Here is a 21,346-nt window from a genome sequence, read left to right as displayed (position 1 = left end):
AAAAGAATTTAGCAAATGATAAGATAGCAGAGGGCTTTTGATAAGAACAGCAGCATTTACATATATTTTTTTGAGACCTGTGCATTTTGCGTATTTTTACAGCAGGAAGTGAAAAGTGCAAACCGTGTAAAGCAAGCAAAATAAAGTGGGGCTATATTTTTAGAACGAATCGCGAAGTAAACTCATCATCATTGATAACGTTTGGGTTTGGTGATAAGCTTTCACGCTCTTTCAGTCTCTTCCGCACCGAATCTCGTTATATTTTTGCAAATCTAGAAGCTTTTTTCGATGAATTTCATAACCCAAACAAAGTTGTGTGCGTTCTATAGCGCGTGTGCCGCGTACTATCCACGTGTTCTCCAGTTCTCTAGAGATATAGGGTGTGCAACGGGTTTGGCACTGTCTCTCACTCTCTTTTTTCGAATCCAATCCGATCCCCGGTAGCTTTCGCCATGTGCTTTGCTCTTTGCCGACTGTATCTCTCGCTCCGTTGAAGTTTTTCAGCTCTTCGGAATCGAGGGTTCCGATAGCGGTTCATTCGGTGCTAAGCTCTCCCCGCGAACGGTCGTGTGCGATCCCAGATCTCCGATCTACGATCTCCGATTTTCGGTTTACGTTCTATACGGTCCCCGATTTTCGCAGGTATAGGTATATCGAGCTTTGTTTAGTTCGGTCAACTCCAAAGTCGAGACGTGTCGTCGGGTGCGTGTGTGCGCGAATCTAAAAGCGATCCGAAAAGGCAGCGTTCCGAGTTCCACCTCGCCATCCGTCTAGGTAATTAAAAATTATATAGTTTCCGTTGCCACACACGCTCGCCAACTAGCTGGTAGATAGTACGTTCTAGTGCAAGTGCCAAGCGAAATATTGTATGGAAAACATAAACGAAATCTTTTGAAAACATCAGGGCGAATATCGAAACCGAACCGCCAGATATCAAGATACTTGCATGGGGCGATCTACAAGTCTAAATTGTTTGTGCTTTTGTTTTTGCCTTCATTGTCATCCCTCTCGGCGTTTTTGGGTGCTCTCCCCCTTTTCAGATTCCGAATTTTTGTATCTTTTCTCGTTTTATTTTTTGTTTTTCTTTTTTGGCGGCTGCGACACATTCTGTGATAGCAGTCTGAGAAATCTCGGCGGATGCGATCTTTGCCAGTCTCTGGCCGCCAGTTCAAATCGAAAGTCGCTGCGATCGCATCGTGTGTTGAAGGACTCGGCGTTCTTTAGTGCCAAGAACAAAGGACAAATACAGTGCTAACAGCGAATAATACGTACTCACGCATATACTGCGGCTGAAAAACACATATCTGATTAAACAAAAGTGCTCTCAACACAGAAATAAAGCCCCCAAAAACAGTGAAAAGCAAAGAACTATAGTGTGTACTGTGAGTTTGGCTTCGGTTTTCGGTAGTTGCCACTGATAATCCATAGTAAAAAAGTAATACAAAAGTTGTTGAAAAAAATATCACTACTGTGAGAGATTTAAATCCACAAGGGATTAATCTCAATCCAATCCGAGCCATTCCCCCCAATGTAAAAGGCCAGGGTTCGGGGTTTTTGGAACTCAAAAACAAGTGACTCGCCGAACAGCTTTACTTTTTATTACACACATATATCTGCCTTGCAGTTGCGGTTGGTTTTCTGTGTCAAACTTGACCTTATTTCCCAACACATCCAAGTTATATAATTGCCAAAAAAAAAAATAATAATATGAAAGAGGGATGAGTAAACTATAATAAAACGGTTACTCTTTTAACCCCCGGGTATGGGCACTTAAAGCCACCGAATGCGATTGCGAACTTACTATACGAGACAGAAGTAGCACGCATTCATGTGAAATCTTCGCCAGACACTCCGCTACCTACGCGACTTGGCTTCCAGCCACCCCAAGCCCCTCGATCCTATCTCTCTGCCCATATATGATGTATATATGATGTATACGTTTATGAGTAAACGTAAAACCCACCCGAGCACCTCTCCAACCGGAGAGCTTTCGGCGCCCTGCAATTCGGAATCGTTTTACGTAAAACCATTGGAAACCGCACACAACACAGCCAGTTGATTCATTCAGATACGGATAGGTTAGCGATCGGGGCTATATATTCTCTATGATTTTTTCTATTTTTCCTCTGAGATTGTGGTTACCTGTGGACTACCACCCACTTCAAACGCAGCGTGAATCACTTGTACACGAAATTTAAAAAAAGACATATTAATAATACAAAGTGCTGTTTGTCGGGTCTAAAAGCAAAAAGTCATGCAACGTCATCACCTAATGAGATTATCAATCAACCTAGAGATAGAGACATGATCCCGGGTTGCGAAAACATCGAAGATGGAACGCCCATCTCGGCTTCGAATGGAGTGCTATAAACTCCAGGTCTTGCGTAATACTCCTCCGACTTTTTCTACATCTCTAGGCGAAGGTGCTAATTTCCAGCGCATAATTCACAGAGGTGTGCGAGTGCGAACTGGAAACTGTTTTTCAGGCAATTTCCAGAAATCGGCTTTATGGCCAATAGTTCGCTGCCCAGCCAGGCGGGCAAAAAAGTCCAAGTTGGTGGGTGCTAATATATGGTATCTGTACTGCGAGTGGCATAGACACACTTATCTTTACCCAGAGGTTCGGCAATTTATCGAACTTGTACATTGTACACAGGCGGAAAAGAGTTTCCCGTAATGTATTTCAACGAAACATATCTAGAACGGAAACATAAAGTTTCGTCGATATAACTCTTTCAAGTTCAAGTCTATAAAGATTTTGTTTTTTGCTCACATTGACTCAACTCGATTGAAAATTGGCGCCTCTCGTCTGAGTTCTCAATTTTCGAGGTGTTATGTTTCGTCTCGGTCCAAGGCAAAACGAGATCGAATGCAATAACACTCTCACACCCACCATTGAAATGGAGTGCACTTCGTGGTCCCATTTTTGGTGGATGTGTCAACCTTGTCCCCATTAGATACTATAGAGGCTTTGTGGTTTCAAGGGGGATGAGCAACAAATGTGTTTCGATAAGGCGAAACAAGCTGTTATCGAGGCGCAATCAAAACAATATCATTGGGCAACTCCTCAAAGTGGGGGAGATGAGTGGAAATACCCCGCCATTGAAGTGCAGTCTAGAAATTGGATAGAATATTTTGTCAAACGCAAATGAGGGCCAGAAATCCCGGGCGCTTGAGTGCACATGACTCTGTTTTGTGCTTTTTTTGGGGTTCGGCCCTATCTATAATTAGCAAATGTTGCGCGATAAGATAAAAAAAACCCCATCGCAGAGATAGTTTGAAAAGCTCGCCGCGAAATGAAAGGAATTCCGGCTGGGGCATATGGAGAGTTCCTCTGCGGAATGGGATTCGTGACGCAGAATGGGCAGGCATATTGTTTATCCATCCAAAATTTTCAATATGTAAACATCTTGGGGAAATAGTTTTGGTTCTGCGAACAATTCAAGTTCAACAGCCAAGCATCTGTTTCTCAGCCCTCTTGATCTCTGGCAGGTGGCATAAGATTCCAAAGATCACACGCTGACCAGTCAGTCAGTCCATCAATCGCTGTTATTTTGCATGTTGTGATGAGCTACGACCTCGTCAATAAAACCGAACCACTCCAATCCATTCACAAATGGAGTTTCTGTGGGAGTTTACGGATTACGTGACAGTATTTTCGGTCACGTCCATTGCATAGCAATCAGGCAACAGGTTGTTGGCTCTTCGGCTCTAAACAATGGATGAGCAACGCCCTGAGAATTACTCATTAATTGCTATGATGGCTATGATGTTTGTTTACAGCGAGAAGAAACCGTACAGTTCTTCACCTTGGAGGCTGAACTCGCCTGAACCTCTGCCAATTTTATTTACATTTTCCTTTTACCGCAAAGGAGAGTTTTTATGTTTTGGGCGAAACTTTCACACTTCACTAGCCATAAAGATTAGCTTAATAACTTAAGGCAACTGCAGCTGAATGACAGTCTCTGGTCGAAGCAAAGTTCGTTAAAAATTAATTTAGACGGGCGAGCAATTAAGACTTTAATTGCACACAATTAAAATCAAAGCCAAGAAATAATTGCGCAGATAAATAGAAAACTCCCCAATGCAAGTGACTCGAATGTTGATATTAAAAAGCCATTTTATACGTTTTTTTGTTTTGCAGCTCTGGCCCGAGGATCCGAGGATCGACGTCTGCATGTCTTATAGAAGGTACGAATTGAGTTGTGCAAACATCAAATTGGCATTCCCCAAAGTCAAGATCAAGGCGAGGGCAGGGGATATATATTTGGGTGCTCTTAACTGGGCTTGCGAGTCATCATCGCGGCGAGAGGAAAGAAAAACCAAAACCAAAACCAGTTCAGTTACTTTTGGCCGCGTTTGTTGTTTTTAGCCAGTTTGTGGGTGCCGGCCGGCTTCGTTTTGCTTTTGCTTTTGCTTTGGCTGTTGCTGCTGTGCTTCGGATTGCCAACTAGCCTAGCCATTTTTGGCTCTAAAAATAAAACAAGTGGTCATAACTGTCAAATGCCGCTCTCCGCTTTATCGGCTCCTCCATCTTCTGGCCAGTGGCAATGGCCAAGATGCGAGATGCTCCGATGCTGGGGCCACTTAAATGGCCGGCAAACGTGCGTGCTCTTAACGTGTCAACTGCCAAACGAAGCCATGAAAAACGGGTGTACGATCATGCGATCTTTGAATGCAGCCACAGCTAACCGCAGGCTAATTTGTCTGGAGGAGTGTCCATATGGCGCACTGAAAAAAAATACTCAATTAAATTACTTAGCTGGTTATTTTGATGTTGGATTAACATGTGTATTTTAATCAAGTTATATTTTTCAAGAACTTTAAAAATTTAAGTTAAGGTATAGGTTTTTTTCATTTTGTAGGTATTTAATAAATAAAAACCTATAGGAATTTAATAAATAAATATCTATAGGTACTTAATAAATAATAAACTAAATAATCATTTCATTTCGTAAATATTTCATGATCAATTTGTTATATTTTGTTGTATTATTCAAAATTTGTTTTTTAGAAAATTGGATATAATGTCAAATAATAAGTCAAACATTTTGATACGAAGACCTTCGACACTCGTTTTTCTATTGTCAAAATTTTTTTTGTTTCGTTTAAACAGATGTTAAAAGATTTATAGTGAAACACTGTATTTATGTAACTTCATTAGACAGAAAACGGTAATCTTTTTATTTTCAATCAGGCTCATGTATTTTTTAAGGTGTATAACCTGATGGTACGAACTGATGGGCTCTTCTGGCCCGACATTCGCCTACTGTGCAGCAACAGCAGCCAGTGGGAATGTGAATGGGTTACTGGCTATAATTACACTGCACTACATGATCGACTCCCGGGAAGGTCAGCACTTGCTCTTGAAATTAACCCCCAGGCAAAACCCGATACTCCGAGTGATATCTGGTTTTAAGGAAGCTAACAAAACAGCTGGGGAAGTCCAAGTTTAAGCCAATTTTGAGATCAGACCCCATGTGGCAATCGATGACGAACCCTCTCAAATGGCCTTTCCATTTTTGATTTGGGCGTATAATTTTTTGGCACAAATTCGGCTGACTTTCATAACGTCACTTGTCATTAATAATTTCACAAAATTTTATAAGCACTGTTATGACATCAGCCAACTAGCCGAATCATATTGAGTCAGTTTTCCTGTCCAACACCTTTCAGTGAATTGGCATTTAGTTTTTCTGGGAATTCCGTTCGCACAGATTGACAAATAATGACTTATAACAATTAGATGTGGTTTATTACGAGTGCCAATTATTCTGTGCTTAGAATTCCAATGAAACTGATCATCGGCAAACAACACTGTCACCAAGCAGCGACCATAATTGAATTTGCTAGCCCCGACTGAACTTGAACTCGAGATGAGCAGTGTAAATAAACCAGAGAATTGTAGGGAGGGGGGGATTCAGCAGTCGGCGGAATGCATTTCGCAGGTGCAGATTGGCAAATAATTTCTCGCAAGAGTCAGGCGTCGTCTTGGCATTTATGTGGCATGCTGTAAAAATGCCTTTCGGCCAGACACAAAAATTGCTTAGGCCAAAGACCGATTTCGGTTCGATCAACAGATCTTTCAATTGATATTTTATGGCGCGATTCGGAGATTTATCGTCAGTGTATCGGAATGTAGTGAATAAATTTAAGACCCACCTCGAGTTGGCGATTTACGCTTTAGTTCCAGTTTAATCGGAAGCAAACCATGTGCTAATGGGATGCAATTCACTTGGGGGAAGGTCGTCGCACGAGTCTATTTCATCGACTATTCCGATTCCGAAACCGATTCTGAAAAACGCAGCCCACACAGCTGCGTTAATTTGGTCAAATGTCTGGCCAAGTACGACTTTTCGCCAATTGCATCATCGGATGCCGAAAAACGAAAACGAAACCGAAACTCATGACTTTTTCAAGTTCCCCCGGCAGAACGATCTGCAGGGTTTCGCTCGTTTTTTCCCAATTAACGATAGTGTGGATATTCATTTAACTCGACTATTAGTATGCACAAACAGTGCAAATAGTTGTATTTGTATCTGTATCCACACGTAACATTGTAGCTCGAATTAGCTAACTACTGATACGTGGCGCGATTTCCAGCTGAGCTGATTTGATCTCCGAGAACTTGTTGTTGATAAACTTCAGACAATTATAAGGCATTGATCGGCGACCAGTTGGGAGCTCGGACTAAATTAACGTGTTTCTAATTGAATGCCAGAAAAGTTCAATGAAAAGTCAGACAGAGTCATCAGAGCGTTTCCTTTTCGCTAAGTAGAGAACTTTCCACCCATATCACTCGACACGGCAATTACGGATAGATAATTATACTTTAGAACTACGGGTTTTGTAATCATTCGCTAAGAATAACCGCATTAAAACAAAATCATCGATCAAATTTGATTATATTCTTAATAATAACAGTATTATGTTGTTTCCCTATCCCTAGACCAATTAAGTTTTTAATTGCTTATATAATAAAAACTTTAAAACCTAAGATATTAATCAAAATCCTTTAATATATAAAAATGAATTTCATTGCCACAAATTCGCATAAAGCCATTTTAATGATCTGAGATCTAGTCTGATTAATAAAATTTCCTCGTAAAGACTGTGTTTCTTGAGACTTTCCCCATTACCTTGCCGAATTTACAGCTTCGTCGCTGACAGAAACACTCATTTGAAATGGCGTTTGGCACTAATCAGAGTCAACATTCGTTGACATCCGAGTCCATCATCAATTGTATCTGGGTACCTCATTTCTGCCTTTATGTCAATGGCAAAGATTTAAGTTTTTGTGGGCTGCGAGTGGGTGTGAAATGTTTGCATAGATTGCAAGAGGAAGCCTGAAAATACAAAAAAAATAGGAAAATAAAAAGATATAGGAATGAAAATGTATTTTTAAGGCTGCCTGCCTGCCTTTCTCTTTCTTCAATTTTTCTGTGGTCTCTGTTTATTTTGAGAATTCCCCTGCCAAGGTTTCGAATTCAATTGAGAGGGAGAGTAAAGTATTATTTGAATGTCAAGATTGTGATTCTGGGCGCCCTGTTTTTCCGTCAGCAAACATTTTCTGGCCGCCTGCCCAAAAAGCGAGATTCAAAATCAGCCGACTGTTGATAGCCGCCGAATTCGTAGGTCAAGTTCAAATGGTGCGTTATGTGGCGAGATTATCTCTGGTCAGTCGCACAGAATCATCTGGCTACTTGTCGTATACGCAATGTTTCCACAGAGATTCTGCTGTTCCGTTTATTGGCCACTATCTGGTACATTGACTTTGCCTTTCTGCTTTGGCCAACACGTTTTGCATAATTCACATAATTTCAGCTTACGCTCTGCACTTTTTAACCGTCTCTTTTTGGCTTTTATGTGGTATTTTGGCCACCGCTCGCTACTCATATTTTCATATTTCGGTTATGCATGCCCCGGTGATTGGTTTTCTCCCGTTTCGTGGAAATCAATTAAACACTCGGGCCAAAACCAAAAACCCAAAACGAAAGAGAACGGGAACGAGCTTAAATATGGGAAAGAGTTTTTCAGTTTTTCAGGTTACGCCTGAGTTTAGGCTAATTTGCACTTGATTGAGCGGTTGAATTGCAAAATGCTTAAATGGCATTTTATTGATAATGTTGACGGCGAACTCCGTCCTCGATGTGGGTCATTATATATGGAACTGCCACATATATTGGCATGTAGGTATACCTATACCTTATATATATATAAGTCGATCTGTCAACCATCAGTCGCATTCGCTTGGAAATTAGAATATGCTAATTTGTCTTTCCGCTCGTCTTGAATGGTTACTGCGAATATTGTGAATGACTGAATGAATGGCTGTGTTGGCCTGGCCAAAACCAACCGATTGACTCACAAGCCTTGGTTAGACGTCATCTCTTATGGCTTTGGCGGTACTTTTTGCCTCGTTTTTTGCCGTCTTAATGCGGTCAACACATCAACGTTTGCGGCAGCCTCAGTTTGTCTTTTTTTCTTAACTCTACGCCAGGTAAAATACCCAAATCACCTGATGTTTTAATTGCCTGGCGTCATCAGTTTTTTGTATCTTTTCACCTCTCCTCCCCCCCGAAAAAGAGAAAATGCTGCGAGTTCGATAGAAAAGTATATGTCAGTGCCAGCAAAACAAAGAAAAAAAAAATATGGAATATTTAGTGAGTGGCCCAGAAGACCCAGGTCTATTTGCATACACTCGTATATATTTATTATATGGCCAAACAAAAGCCCAACTAAACACTTTTCATTTTATCATTGTGGCTGCTGGCGAAATGCTCTTGCCGCAGGCGCAGGCTAATTGAAATGTATAAAAAAGATTTGCACAAATCTAAAAATACACATATATAACAATTTATTGTGCCAGCGATCGCGGCATGACGTGATTTAATTTTTGCGGGTTTTTATACGCTTCTGTTCGAGTGTGAAAGAACGAGTTGTGGGGCTGCAAAGAGTCGGCAATGTATTTCCAGTTGAACTCAAAGACAGAAACTCGAGATTGTTCCCAGTTTCTTATTCTGTCTCTGTCAAGGTTGAACATTTGTCATCGTTTAAGATTTTCGCCGTTGTCTGGCGATGATTTCTCTCAATTTGCAAACGGTTTATTCTAAGTTGGTCTCGTTTTCGTCATTAAGTGGATGTGTTAAGGCCTTCCCCCTTATGAATATGCAGCCCCTCTCTAATTTCGGCTTCCTGTGGCCGCAAAACATCAAAGTGCAAAGGGGTTTTGACTCGTCCGAAAGTAATTAAGCAGGCCTCGTGATCGAATTATGATATCAGAGCTCTAATCGCAGATCGCTGATGGTGGTGGAGATTTTAGCAAAAGGCAATTAACCGCATTGATTGCACTTGGCGCAACAGGTGGCAGCTGCAAATTACGAATTCAGCCATTGACAGATTTTGATAAATGTCTGCCCCCCCCCCTTCCGACGGAGAAAGTTCCGTTTATGCAGCTCATGCTGTTAGTGCATCCAAGTCGTGGCAATTTGTCAACACCAAAGCCAAAAGGCGAGTGGTGCCCGTTTAGCCAAAAGAAGTGACACAATTGCTGGTAACCACTTTTCATATGTCTCCTCTGTTTTCGGACGAATGGCCGCATAATGACACTGACCTTGGACTCCCCCTTGAGATCGTGGTTCCAGCGATCCGACGAGATTCCGTGCAGATTTATTTTTGCATGCCCGTGTGACGCCTCATTTCCAGTTGGTATTTTCCGCTCCGAGGGGCGGGGATCCCTCAATTATTTGCCGCAGCAGCAGCAGCAGCTGCATGGATATTATGTATGTGACCATTTCCAATTTTCAGCCTCATCGGATTGATGGGCAATATAAACATCCCGCTGGCAAAAGGGGGAGAAAAGGGAATCCCCCGCCGGGCGACACGTGCAGGAGGGGCAACCCTTATTTTGTAGTTTATTTCAGTTTGCTACTCGCATTTAAATATAGTCCAACTGTTGAATAATTCAAGTCCGCGCTACAAATTGCAAATTGAGCTGGCTCTGCGACTGCAACTTAGAGCCACTCAGACAACCCGGCATCTTTTCTAGATCTCGTCTATCTGTTGATTAGGATTGGGCATCGCCATTGTAACACACGGAGGGAAAAACATATTGGGAATGGAAAAACTCAACCGATCCGAATGGTATTTTGTGTTTTCCTAACTTGTTTTATATGATTTATGTGTCTGTATGAATATCTGAAAGAATATCTCAAAGATACTTTTACTTTAGTCTTAAAAAACAAACAATAATCGGTCTTAAAAAATATTAAGTTTTGATATGGGATATACCTTTTTACTCTTTCCCAAGTAAATAATGTTAGGTCAACCATTTTATACTTATATGTCAGGCTCTTAAATCTTGATTTTAAAATTTAAAATCATTTTTATCAAGGCTAAGATATTTTTAGGTACCAAAGTTGTGGAGCAGCATAAAAAATACTTTAGTCTTAGGAAACAAACATTAATCGGTCTTTAAAAAATATTAAAATTTGATATAGGGTATACGTATTGCATTTCTCTTTCCCAATTAAATAATCTTTGGTTTACGTGCTATAAAAAGATACTTTATTGTCAGGCTCTAAAATCTTGAAATTAAAATATAAAATTTATTTTTTCAATGTCAAGATATTTATTAGTACCAAAGGTACTAATGACATAAATGCTTAGTTCATTTGTTTAATGTATCTCAATAAATAGTTACAAAATATCTCCGAATTTTCTTTAGTGCACAAGAGTTTCAGTTTTTGCGGTCAGAGGCTCAGGGCTTATCAGTGAAGGGGGTTTCAAGAGGGGGTCTTGAGAGGGTGGGGGAGGTCGATCTAAACGAGCGCCAGTTGCACTTAAATTGCATCCACGAGACAGCCGTCAATCAGTTTGCGTGGCTCGTGGAAAGCGAGCAATAAGCAGAAGATGTGGGGATTAAAAGCGGGCCGCTGACAATCTGCTCTGATTAAGCGAGTGCAACTGCCCAAGGCCCCAGACTCCCCAACCCCTTCCCCCGATTAGCCCATATCAGAAGGCGATTCTCCAGTTCCCCTTCGATTTGAGTCACTTTTCAGATTGTTTTTGTTTTTGGGGACCAACTGGTGGGTCAGGTGCTTGGGCGAGGTTCCGCTGATGTCACGGAACCAACGAATGAAATATTAATTACCCTTCGCGAAGATAGCGTCAAATACTGGGGCTTGAACAGCGACGATAAGCGAATCTAACACCGATAACGCCTGTCGATAGGGTTTGGGAGAAAGAAAAGCCGTAGAAAGGAAGATCGTAGAAGTTGGTAGAAACACGGCGATGACGCAACCAGTGACGAAAACAGGTTGCCAGGCAAAGATAGTTGCCAAAGCTCTGTTAGTTTCCGTTCAAAGGTAGTGCCAGTGGGATCGAAATTGCTTAAAAATACGCATAGCTGCATACAAAATTATTTTCAAGGTTGTTTTTATTTTTTTGTATTTATAAATACTTAAATATTAAGTACTTTTATACATGTTTCTTGTTTTCATGAACGACTTTTTATAGCAGATAAATAACCCATGTTCAGTGATTTCTCGGAAAATATGATTCATTTTTTTTCTCATTTTATTTATCTAAAGTACAATTAATACAAGTTAGGTGAAAGGGAATATTTTTGTTTATATGAGGATAGAACAAATGCATAAAACAAACTTGTATCTAATATACAATATGGTTTTTGTTCTTTGTTCTTAATTTGCGGTTTTACTCTGTAGCAATATTAAATGAACTTTGGCTTAGCAAAATAAAAAAAAATTGCTAAACGGGTTATAATAAATGACTTGCAAATTTAAAGTTTGAAAAAGCTGTGCAACAAACATTTTAATCGCTGTTTCAAGAATATTTTAAAGATTACTATCAACAAGTTATGTTTTGTTAGAAATGATGAAAGCTTATCTTAATGATTTTAGATTTTAAATTAAATGAGCTTGTACTATTTTTAGCGGTTTGTATATTTTACTTACTTTTCTTTTTCGTTTTCAGCTAAGACTGCAAGAGAGGAAGTAAGAAGGATCCACTGCCAGCACACCACCCACTTACCATCTTCACAGCCATGGAGCGTGCCCACTTGACCGCCTGGTTGGCCCTGCTCCTCGTCGCGGTGGCCGTCGCCACGCCCACTCCTGCTGTCCCGCCCACCGACTGCCCGGCGGACTGCATCTGCAGCCTGTCCCAGCACACGCACAAGCCACTGTATCACCTCAAGTGCAGCAGCACCCAGGGCCTGCGGCTGGCCGAGAAGTCCTTCCAGTCAACGGTGCCGGTGCACTCCATCGATCTGTCCCACCTTAACCTCACCCGCCTGAGCCACGTGCTGGACAAGCTGCCGGAACTGACCTCCGCCGACCTGTCCCACAACGAGCTGACGGATGTGGGTCACCTGGGCAAGGGCCTGAAGCGGCTGAGCCTCAAGCACAACCGTCTCACCTCTGACAAGCTGAGAAAGCTGCCGCAGCACCTTCAGGTGCTCAACCTGCAGCACAACAACATCACCCACCTGCCCCTGGAATTGACACACATGCACCAGCTGCGCCAGCTGGAACTCAGCCACAATGCCATCAACTGCTCCTGCCAAACGCTGGAGGTGCGCAACTGGCTGGTGGAGCGCCTCGTCTACATGGAACACCCGGTGATCTGCTCGTATCCCCTGGAGTTCAGGGGTCGTCCTTGGCTGCAGCTGAAGCAGGACGAGATCTGCAAGAAGGAGCAGTACCAGTGGTTCGATTCCGAGACCGATGAGAACGAGCTGATGATGGGCGACCAGCCGGCGGCTGCTTCTGGGGAACATGAGGATGAGGATGAGCTGGCCAAGGACTTCCTGCCAATCGACCGAAAGATCGTGGCCACCTCCAAGAAGGCCCGTTCGCCACAAGAACCCTTGCCCAATGACCAGGTTGAGGGATCTGGGGATCTAAGTGAAAGAAACATGGAGCTTCAGGTGCCCACAGAAGATGTGGCTGAGCCAGAGGCGGCGGAATCCCAAGTGGCCAAGGCTGTGGTCGACACACCCGAAATCGAGGAGAACATCGTGAAGGGCGACGACGAAGATGCCGAGGGATCTGGCAGCGGTGGTGGTCTGCTCATCATTCCCGATATCTCCAAGGTTAAGATTGCCTCGGAGGACGAACTGGATGGCAAGGAGGAGGAGAGCGATGTGAAGCCAGTGGAGAACCCCGAAACCATCTTCTCCAACGACATCGGCATTTTTGAGGGCGCCCAAGAGGAAAATAAGCCCGTGGAGGAAGAGGTGATTGTGCCCGTGGTGCTGACCAAACTGGAGACCGGCGTGGATTCCGACGTGGTCACCGATGGACCCCTGGACAGCAGCAAGGAGTCCGAGGACATCCTGACCGCCAAAATGGGCAAGTCGCAAGACGACAGCAGTGCCATCTACTATCTACTGGCGGTGATTGGTCTGATCGTGGTGGGACTGGTGCTCTTCGTGGCCATCAAGCGTTGCAAGTACGACAGCAATGCCGCCGCCCGGGATGCGGAGGCCCAGCGACAGACGGAGCTGCTGGATATGGACAAGAAGCAGCTGGGCAAGCCGCTGCACAAGAATGGCCATGGCAATGGCCAGGAGCATTCACCGCTGATCGGTGAGAAGACCAAGCTGGATGAGGCTCAGATTGTGAAGAAGCCCTACGAGAACGGGGAGACCAAGGATGGAGCTGGCCAGCAGCCACTGCTCAATGGCAATGGATCCGCCAATGGAGGTGCCAAGGAGGCCCCTGAAAGCGGAGAACCCGCCGCCCACGAGTACTACCCCATCAGTCCGCGCTACCCCACGCCCCAGTCGCCCAGGGCCTCGAAGTACTCCCAGCAACAGCAGCAGCCCGCCGAGCAGAACAACAACGAACCCGATGGAGCCTACCTGCCCTCGTCTCCCAAATCCGGCAGATACTCGCCGGTCTACTCGCCGGAGACGGGTCGAGTCAAGATCAAGCTGACGGAGACCCCCAAGCCCAAGACCCCCATGCTGGTGACGCGCAGCAAGTCGAATGCCGGGGACATCATCACCACGCCCGTCAGACCCATCGAACCCACCCATCAGGTGGTGCCCATCAATGGCCACTGATTCCAGCTGGCCCCGAAACTCTCGACACAGCCCGACCTTTCCGACACGCCCTCCTCTTCGAAGGGATTTCACAGAGGAACTGTGTTCCATGGATGAACATGGGATTCCATTCTGTTTGAACGGTTTGAAGAACTGGAAAAAGGGGGTTGCAATCCTCCTCCTCAGCTTCATCACCAACAAGCAACATAAAGCAGCCCAACAGCAACATATCTGCAGCAGCAACATATGCAACAGCAACATCTAGAATAAAATCCGAAGCCAAGGCGACGACAGCAGCAAACTATTCGCGTTAAGCACCCAAACTCCCCCTCTTAAGTGTGTCCGACAAGTAGTGTTTTAGCCATAAGTAAATTAATTACTCCTAAGCGTAAATCTAGTTTAATACCAAAGTTAAAAAATATATGCGTATAAAATGAAAACAATCGTCGAGTGGGGACAAAACGGCAAGGAGATAACTCTTTTAAATAATATATAAAAACGCTTTCGACCTGCATCTGCATGTGATGTTCACACCATACTTATGTAACTATATGTACTTTTATAACCTACCTACATACTGTAAACTACTTAAGCCTCGTTCTCTTGTGAAATTATTATGTGTGAATTCATTAAATGCGAGCGAATTTTGAAATTAATCGTTTGTTTGTTTTTATTAAAGTGAATCAAAATGGAAATGGAATAATTGTAGTTAATAACTCAAAATCAACTGCCATATATGCAACTTGTAATGTAGATGGCGCCACAAGGCAATGCAAGTCATCCAAGTTTCAAACCATTTCCAAGTTTAGGTTTGAAACCTTTTTTTACCAGTCTGGTAGCACCGAAGGTATCCAGTGTTGCCAGAAGTAAATTATATAGGAAGAGGAAGAACGCTTGGCGCCCTAACTAAAAAATTCAAATTATTAAAAAAAGGAATAAGATGATCCTAGACAAGCAGTGTAACAGAAATATCAAGCAATTATCAAAAAACTATAACGGAATACGATTTATCGCTAGAATCGACAATTATTTCACATATCCATTTTAGACTTAGTTTTCTTGGTTTTCTTCTCTAAAATAAAACTTTTCAATGAAAGTGATAAAATATTAAATATTAAATAAAAAAAGTAAGTCAGTGGCATATATCACGATGTTCCACAGAAAAATAGTTCTCAAAAATGTCGGTATATTTAGGGGTGCATTTAAATAGTCTTATGGATATGGTAACAGGTTGGGAATGGCTAACAATATGGTTTATGCTGTGTGGGCCTAAAATAAAGTCTCTCGCATGGGCTTGTGGACCAGGACGTTGTGCTCGGAGTCGCTGGAGGAGCTTTCAGCGGCGTTGGCTGCTGTGAAGCTGCCGCTCACCCGGCGACTCGCCGAGTTCTTCCGCTTCTTGCGCTTTCCGCGCTCCAAATCCTGTTCCACATCCGATCGGGAGACACTTGATCGATTGTCATCCGGCAGGGATCTGAGTTCCGGCTCTTCCAGCTCCTGGAAATCGCTGGCTATAGTAGACGATGAGGCCTGCTTCTTGGCCGCACTAAAGTAGTCCTCGATGGCGGGATCCAGTTCCAAAACCGGACTTTGTTGCAGAGTGTACACCTGGGCGCTGACCTTCATGGTGGGCGGTGGTGGTAGAATCGGTGTCTTTGGCTTCCTCTTCGCAAAGGGACTGCCGTGCTTACTGCCCATATCTTCGTATTCTGGATCGGTGAGGAACTCCACGCTGTCAGCCATCATATTCACCCTTTTGAAAGGCGGAATCTCGGCGATTTTGGGCCTTCGCTTTGTATAGGGACTGTTTTCGTAGCTCTGGAAGTTTCCTATCTGCTCGGCACTCTGAAGGTTCTGTGTCTTCAAGTGGGCCGCCGGGAAGCGGGAGTCTTCGATGCTGAAGCGCCGGCTACCCGACTGATTGTACTCCATGTAGCCAGTTCGTCTATAAGGTCCATACTGGGCGGTTCGCTCCTTGTCCCGGTTGGAGAGCATCTCCACGCTGCGGAACCGCTGGCGGGAGTCCAGCTGCAGTCCATCCTCCGCCTCCGACTGGGATCCCTCGCCATCGGCATGGGTTTGTGACCTTCTCAGTTTCCTGGAGTTTCGGGTTCTTTCAGGTCCTGAGAGATCCATCATTGACTTGACCGGCCTGACCAACTTGGGCATTCGCAGGGCATCTTCGTAGGAGGGCAGCAGACTAATCTCCTGGGTGTGCTGCAGACTCGGAGTGGCGTCCTCCAGAAGAATGCGGTCATTCAGATCGCGTCTGTTAAGGAAACATATAATAAGATTAAGATTTAAGAGATACTAGATAAAAGGTTCCCCTTACATGCGGCGCAGTTCTTCATCGTTCTCTTCCAACTCCCTGTCACTCTGCCGAATTTTTTGCTTCCTCAAAAACTTTTGCAGGCAGGTATAGCCCAAGATCAGTACACCCAGTCCAAAGAGGGTTATCATTATAACGGACCAGGCCTTCTCGCCATTGCTACTGCTCCTGGCATTTACAATCCATACATCCGCACAGGCAAACTCCCAAAGTTTTCCATAGAAAATGGCAGGGGCCGCACAACGCAGGTGATTTTTATCTTTTATCTATAAGAATAAAATAAGAGTCAGGAGATTTAATCTATTAGCTGAGAAACCAAACCAACCTTAGCTGGTTTAGATGTTAGAAAGTCGTAGAACTCCATGAAGAGCGGATTGTGGCAGTCGCAAATCCAGGGATTGTCGCCCAACCACAACTGATCCAGGAACTTGTTGCTCCCAAAATAATACGGCGGAATGGGACTTGTCAGCCGGTTGCCATTCAAGTGAAGATCCGCCAACTCGGGGAACTCTCTGAAGGTATTGTTGCGAACAGTGGTTAGCCTGAAATAAAAAATTACTCACTATTTGAAAGGTATACAGAAATATAGGTGAAATGCCCACCTGCAGTTGGCTAGATTCAGTTGCTGCAGCGTTTCCGATCTCATAAAGGTGGGCATATCGCTGATAAGATTGTTGGATAAGTCCAACTTTTGGATGACCGAAAGACTCGACAATGCAGTGCTTTCAATAGAGGCGATTTCGCACCAGCTCATGTTTATGGTGCGCACCGAATTTGACACTATTTTGGTCAACTTTTGCAGCACATTTCGACTGAGATTAAGGTCCACCAGCACATCATTGTTGCGTATGAAGTTCCTATCCAATCGGGCTATCTCATTGAAGGCCAAATTCAGCGACTTCAAACGCTTCAGGTTGGCAAAGGCATCTTGGCCAATGAGTCGTAGGACGTTTTGTGATATATCCAGTATCTCCAGCATGGTGTTGTTGGCAAAGGTGGTGGCATCCACAACTCTCAGAAGATTTCCACGCAATCGTATCTCTGTTAGTTGGGGCAATCCACTGAGTTCTATGGAATCCAAATTGCAATAGGATACATCCAATTTCCTCAGAACGTATGTCAGAATGGGATCTTCTGAAAGAGTGTCGAACTGAAGTTGCGTATTTCGGGACAAGTTTAGGGCCTCCAAGTTCTGCAGGGCCTCAAGGAAGAATCCAGACACTTCCCTAATGCTGCAGTTGCTCAGGTCGAGGTCTCTCAGGGTTCTCGAAGGTAGAGCCGCAATTTGAGCCAGTTTATTGTTGGCCAGATTAAGGCGTTCCAAACCAGGCAACTGATTAACCAACTGGTCACCGCCAATGGTGGTAATTCCACAGGAAGATATCTCCAATTCAGTCAGGGATGAACTGGTCAGCAGTTCAAAGCTCTCCCCGTTGCCAAAACTTCCCAATCGATTGCCATCCAGACCCAAACGTTTCAGACTAGGAGCATACTTAAAGGCCTCATTGGGACTGAGGGCCTCCCACGAATCTATGGAGTTATTGGCCAGCAGAAGGGTTCTCAGAGATGTAAACCCAATCAGGGTCTTACTACCAATGGCTGAGATCTGGTTGTTGGATAGATCCAGGTAGATCAGAGAGTCCATGTCCGCATACTGGGTGGGAAACTCTCCGAATTGGTTTCCCGACAGATCCAGATGCTCTACGGGAATGCCATCGAAATTTGGATAGATTTGAAGACTCCTCCTCGAGCAGTCGGCATATAGACTGTCCACCACCCAAGTGCAACGACAGGGCCAAGGGCAACTGACTGCTAGGCAGGAAGAGATGATCCCAAAGAGCAGGAGAACCCGATCCAAAACGAACCTCATTTCTGCAATATAAATGAATGAAGCTGATTTTATTTCAAGATCCACAATCTTCTTTATTGCGCATGCATTTTCATTGCACCCCCTTATCAGGGGAACGCTTTTTGTTTTCAACTTTTGTCTCTCTGGTTTTTGCTTAAACGCAATTAGAAATGGCGACGGTTTCAAGGCGTTAGTGACGTCACAAATTGCTCGGACTTATTCACCTGTTGAATTACTGTCGGTCGTATTTTCCCTTCGAACTGCACTCCTCTTATCTTATCGTTCGAAAAACTAGAGCACCCAAACAGAAAGCCGAACCGGAATGAAGTTTATAGCACCGAATTGAACGAAATCTTATAGACCGATTTTAGAATTTAACTGCCACTCGGATGCAGCCACGCCCTCAGCATTTTTCACTACTCGTTGGTTAAGATTTTTTGGAATTCCGGTCGATTTGAAAGGGTTTTTCCAGTGGGTCTCCGCGCAACTGCTGGTCTAATACTGCCCGACTGAGGAAAATTACTCACCTGCTGGCCGCTGGCATCGTTCATCGGGCATTCGGCAACGGCTTCCACTGATAAGATAAGCCGCTGATAAGGAAGCCGTTTGCATGGGGCAAAGACAAGTGTGGCAAAGCGCGAAAATAGTGATTTTTCCGGGCCAACCGTGTTGGTAACGAAATTAGAAAAATACTAAAAAGCTTCAGCGGGTATTCAAACCGTAACCGGTAACCGTTACTAAGAGATTTTGAAAAATAATCCAGAAAACCGGAAACAATTTTATAATTATTTGATTTTTTACGGATTTACACTGGTCGGCATAGGTATTTTGACGAAACAAAAGTTAAACATACTATGAGTATGTTTGAACTTACGTCTTGTAAACTTTGGCATCAATGGATAGGAAATTTAAATGCCGTTTGAATGATGCATTACTTTTCTTTATTTGCGTGAAAATCTTCTTTTTAAACTGTTTTCCTAGTCTTGAAAACTTTAATTTTTTGATGCAAAAAGTTTCTCCAAACAAAAATAATAGTAAACACTTATGCATACCAGTGTAATTGGGGCACTGAAAACCTTAAGACCTCAGATATAGATCAAAAACTAAATGTATGACTTATGTACATGTGGGAAAGGGGAAAAGGGTCCTTAAAAATGGTTTTTTTTTATGGCTTACAGATTTTCGGCAACATTTCCCTCATTTTAACCCCCAGTTTTCTTATTATGCCACTCTAAATTTATTTTTGAAAAAGAACTTAGTCTATCGCAGCATATGTCAACAAATCAACCGTGAGTATTACGGGATGGCAACAAATGGAGTCGTTTAAGACTGAATAAACTTGTCACCCGGTGAAGTGCAACTGTTTGAATGGAGAATCCGGGACAGGAGCCAGACAACTCCTTTTTCGCCTCCGGCAGCCGCTGATAGGGCATTAAAATTACCCATTCCCGGCGAAGGATTCGAATGGAGTGCAGCAGGACCTGCAGACACCCGTAACCGGATTTATTGTAATGAAGCGTGAGCAAAACAGAAACGACGCCTCAGGCGACGGCGCGATAAAGATGCAGTGCGAAATACGAAATGAGAAATAAGACGAACCACTCCCGGGGAACAAATAAAAAACAGGAGTCCCAACGCTGACGTGTTGACAGCAACATATTTGTGGCTTGATTACGGCGAGGAGTGGTGAGGCAACAGGAAACATTCGAATCTTAAAAAAAGGAAAGGAAGGACAGCTGCAGAAAATTAAACAAATTTTATATATACTTCTTACAGGAAAAAAAGGATCCTTCAGCATGCCGAAGCTTATATACCCTTGCAGCTTGAACCGTATTCTACATTTGGTGTATATAAATGAAACTAACAAGCTTTTGTTTCAATTTTCCTATTTTTTCCATTAGATCTCTGAACGAGGCAGGTTTTCTCCGATTTTTTCCGATACTTCCTATGGGATCTATGCAATTTAGTGGTCCTACTACTACTTGCAATATAAAGAAGATTTTTGGAAAAGACAGACGGACAGACGGACGGACAAACGGACGGACAAACGGACGGACAGACGGACATGGCTATATCGAATCGTCTAGTGGTGATGAACAATATATATCCAATATATATGTTTGCTGCGTTGCAAACTTCCTTCCTACCTTCTGTAAGGGTATAACAATTTATTAAAACATACATTTTATAAAAATGTTGTATAAAAGCTACAAGATGAAGTTTAAGCAATATTCCCGCTGTAGGAACCTTTTTCTTAGTGAAATCTTATTTGATAATTTAATCCAAGGGCCAATGTACCCCATCAGAATTCTAGAGTATTTAAAGAAACCGATGTTAAATGGTTAGCGACGATACAAATAGAAATAAGTTGATGCCCTGCTTTCTGGTTCAGGGGGAAATCAGGAGCAGAGGGCAACAAAGACATCCAGGGCAAATGCAGAAGTCAGCGTAATGCCGCGACTGATAAGCTCGTCAGGATACCACCCCCGACCCCGCTCTCTGGTTTTTCCAAACTTTTCACTATTGAGAACGATTGTGGGGCAGGGAAATTTAAATTCGGTTGCCACGGATAAGTGCATGGGATAATGAGCAGGGATGCGCAGCGCGGCGCTCTCACTCAATTCTTCCCGTGTCCTTGCCGTTTTAATGAAGCGCAACGGCTTTGTTGCCGAGACGCCTTTTGTCCTGGCACCGCCCCGCCCCCCCTTGTCCCTTTCCCGCCCCCTTTCACCCACTTTCTCTGGGATAATTAGCGGCCGCTGCGATGCAAAGTCATCGCCGGCGTTGGGAATTCGCACAGTTGAAATCACAAGTTAATGCCGCGCGGTCCAAGGACTTGGTCCTTTGTGTGCTTTTGTTAATGGATTGATTTTGATTTTGAATTTCTCCCGTCTAATCTGGGCTGACTTAGAGCTCTCGCTCGGCCTTCGCTCCGTTTTATTGGGCAATTTCCAGCGATTTTTTAATAAGAAATGAAGTGCTTTTTATTTATTTTCGCAGCGCTAAGTCGAGGAAACTGGGGAACAGGGAACAGAATATATATATATAGACCACCCGGAGTGCAGTCAAAGTTTAAGTTAAGTTGAATGACAGCTGCGGT

The 21,346-nt window shown here is 43.6% G+C and overlaps 2 protein-coding genes across 5 annotated transcripts; one reads left to right on the top strand and one right to left on the bottom strand.

Annotated features, from left to right (window-relative positions):
- The first annotated feature begins 521 nt into the window (after nucleotides 1–521).
- On the top strand, nucleotides 522–14,724 carry wdp (Leucine rich repeat protein windpipe). Of its 4 annotated transcripts, none has more exons than XM_017074421.4 (3): nucleotides 522–774; nucleotides 4,145–4,191; nucleotides 11,995–14,724. In XM_017074421.4, exon 3 carries the CDS (start codon nucleotides 12,065–12,067, stop codon nucleotides 14,087–14,089), a length of 2,025 nt encoding a protein of 674 aa, XP_016929910.3. In that variant the 5' UTR covers nucleotides 522–774; nucleotides 4,145–4,191; nucleotides 11,995–12,064; the 3' UTR covers nucleotides 14,090–14,724. The 4 variants fall into 4 exon arrangements, with proteins under 4 accessions (XP_016929910.3, XP_016929912.3, XP_016929911.3 ...); XM_017074422.4 differs by lacking the exon at nucleotides 522–774 and adding an exon at nucleotides 1,164–1,382; XM_070995209.1 differs by lacking the exon at nucleotides 522–774 and adding an exon at nucleotides 1,418–1,435.
- Nucleotides 14,725–15,234: 510 nt separating this feature from the next.
- On the bottom strand, nucleotides 15,235–18,758 carry LOC108010244 (insulin-like growth factor-binding protein complex acid labile subunit). Its single transcript, XM_017075098.4, has 5 exons — nucleotides 18,471–18,758; nucleotides 17,000–18,269; nucleotides 16,723–16,939; nucleotides 16,401–16,663; nucleotides 15,235–16,337 (listed from the first exon to the last, which is right to left on the bottom strand). Exons 2-5 carry the CDS (start codon nucleotides 18,265–18,267, stop codon nucleotides 15,338–15,340), a joined length of 2,748 nt encoding a protein of 915 aa, XP_016930587.3. The 5' UTR covers nucleotides 18,268–18,269; nucleotides 18,471–18,758; the 3' UTR covers nucleotides 15,235–15,337.
- Between the last annotated feature and the right edge of the window lie 2,588 nt (nucleotides 18,759–21,346).

Source organism: Drosophila suzukii, chromosome 2R (assembly GCF_043229965.1).
Source record: "Drosophila suzukii chromosome 2R, CBGP_Dsuzu_IsoJpt1.0, whole genome shotgun sequence".
NCBI lineage: Eukaryota > Metazoa > Arthropoda > Insecta > Diptera > Drosophilidae > Drosophila > Drosophila suzukii.
Note: the sequence above shows the minus strand (reverse complement) of the source record. Positions and strands in the feature narration are given on the sequence as shown.

What these genes read in the sequence shown, in the direction of transcription:
- wdp (XM_017074421.4), top strand. Translation starts at nt 12,065, where the DNA reads ATGGAGCGTGCCCACTTGACCGCCTGGTTGGCCCTGCTCCTCGTCGCG.
- LOC108010244 (XM_017075098.4), bottom strand. Translation starts at nt 18,267, where the DNA reads ATGAGGTTCGTTTTGGATCGGGTTCTCCTGCTCTTTGGGATCATCTCT. An exon ending in CTGAATCTAGCCAACTGCAG is followed by an intron (nt 16,940 to 16,999) that starts GTGGGCATTTCA and finishes TTTTTATTTCAG; the next exon opens with GCTAACCACTGTTCGCAACA. An exon ending in TAACATCTAAACCAGCTAAG is followed by an intron (nt 16,664 to 16,722) that starts GTTGGTTTGGTT and finishes TTATTCTTATAG; the next exon opens with ATAAAAGATAAAAATCACCT.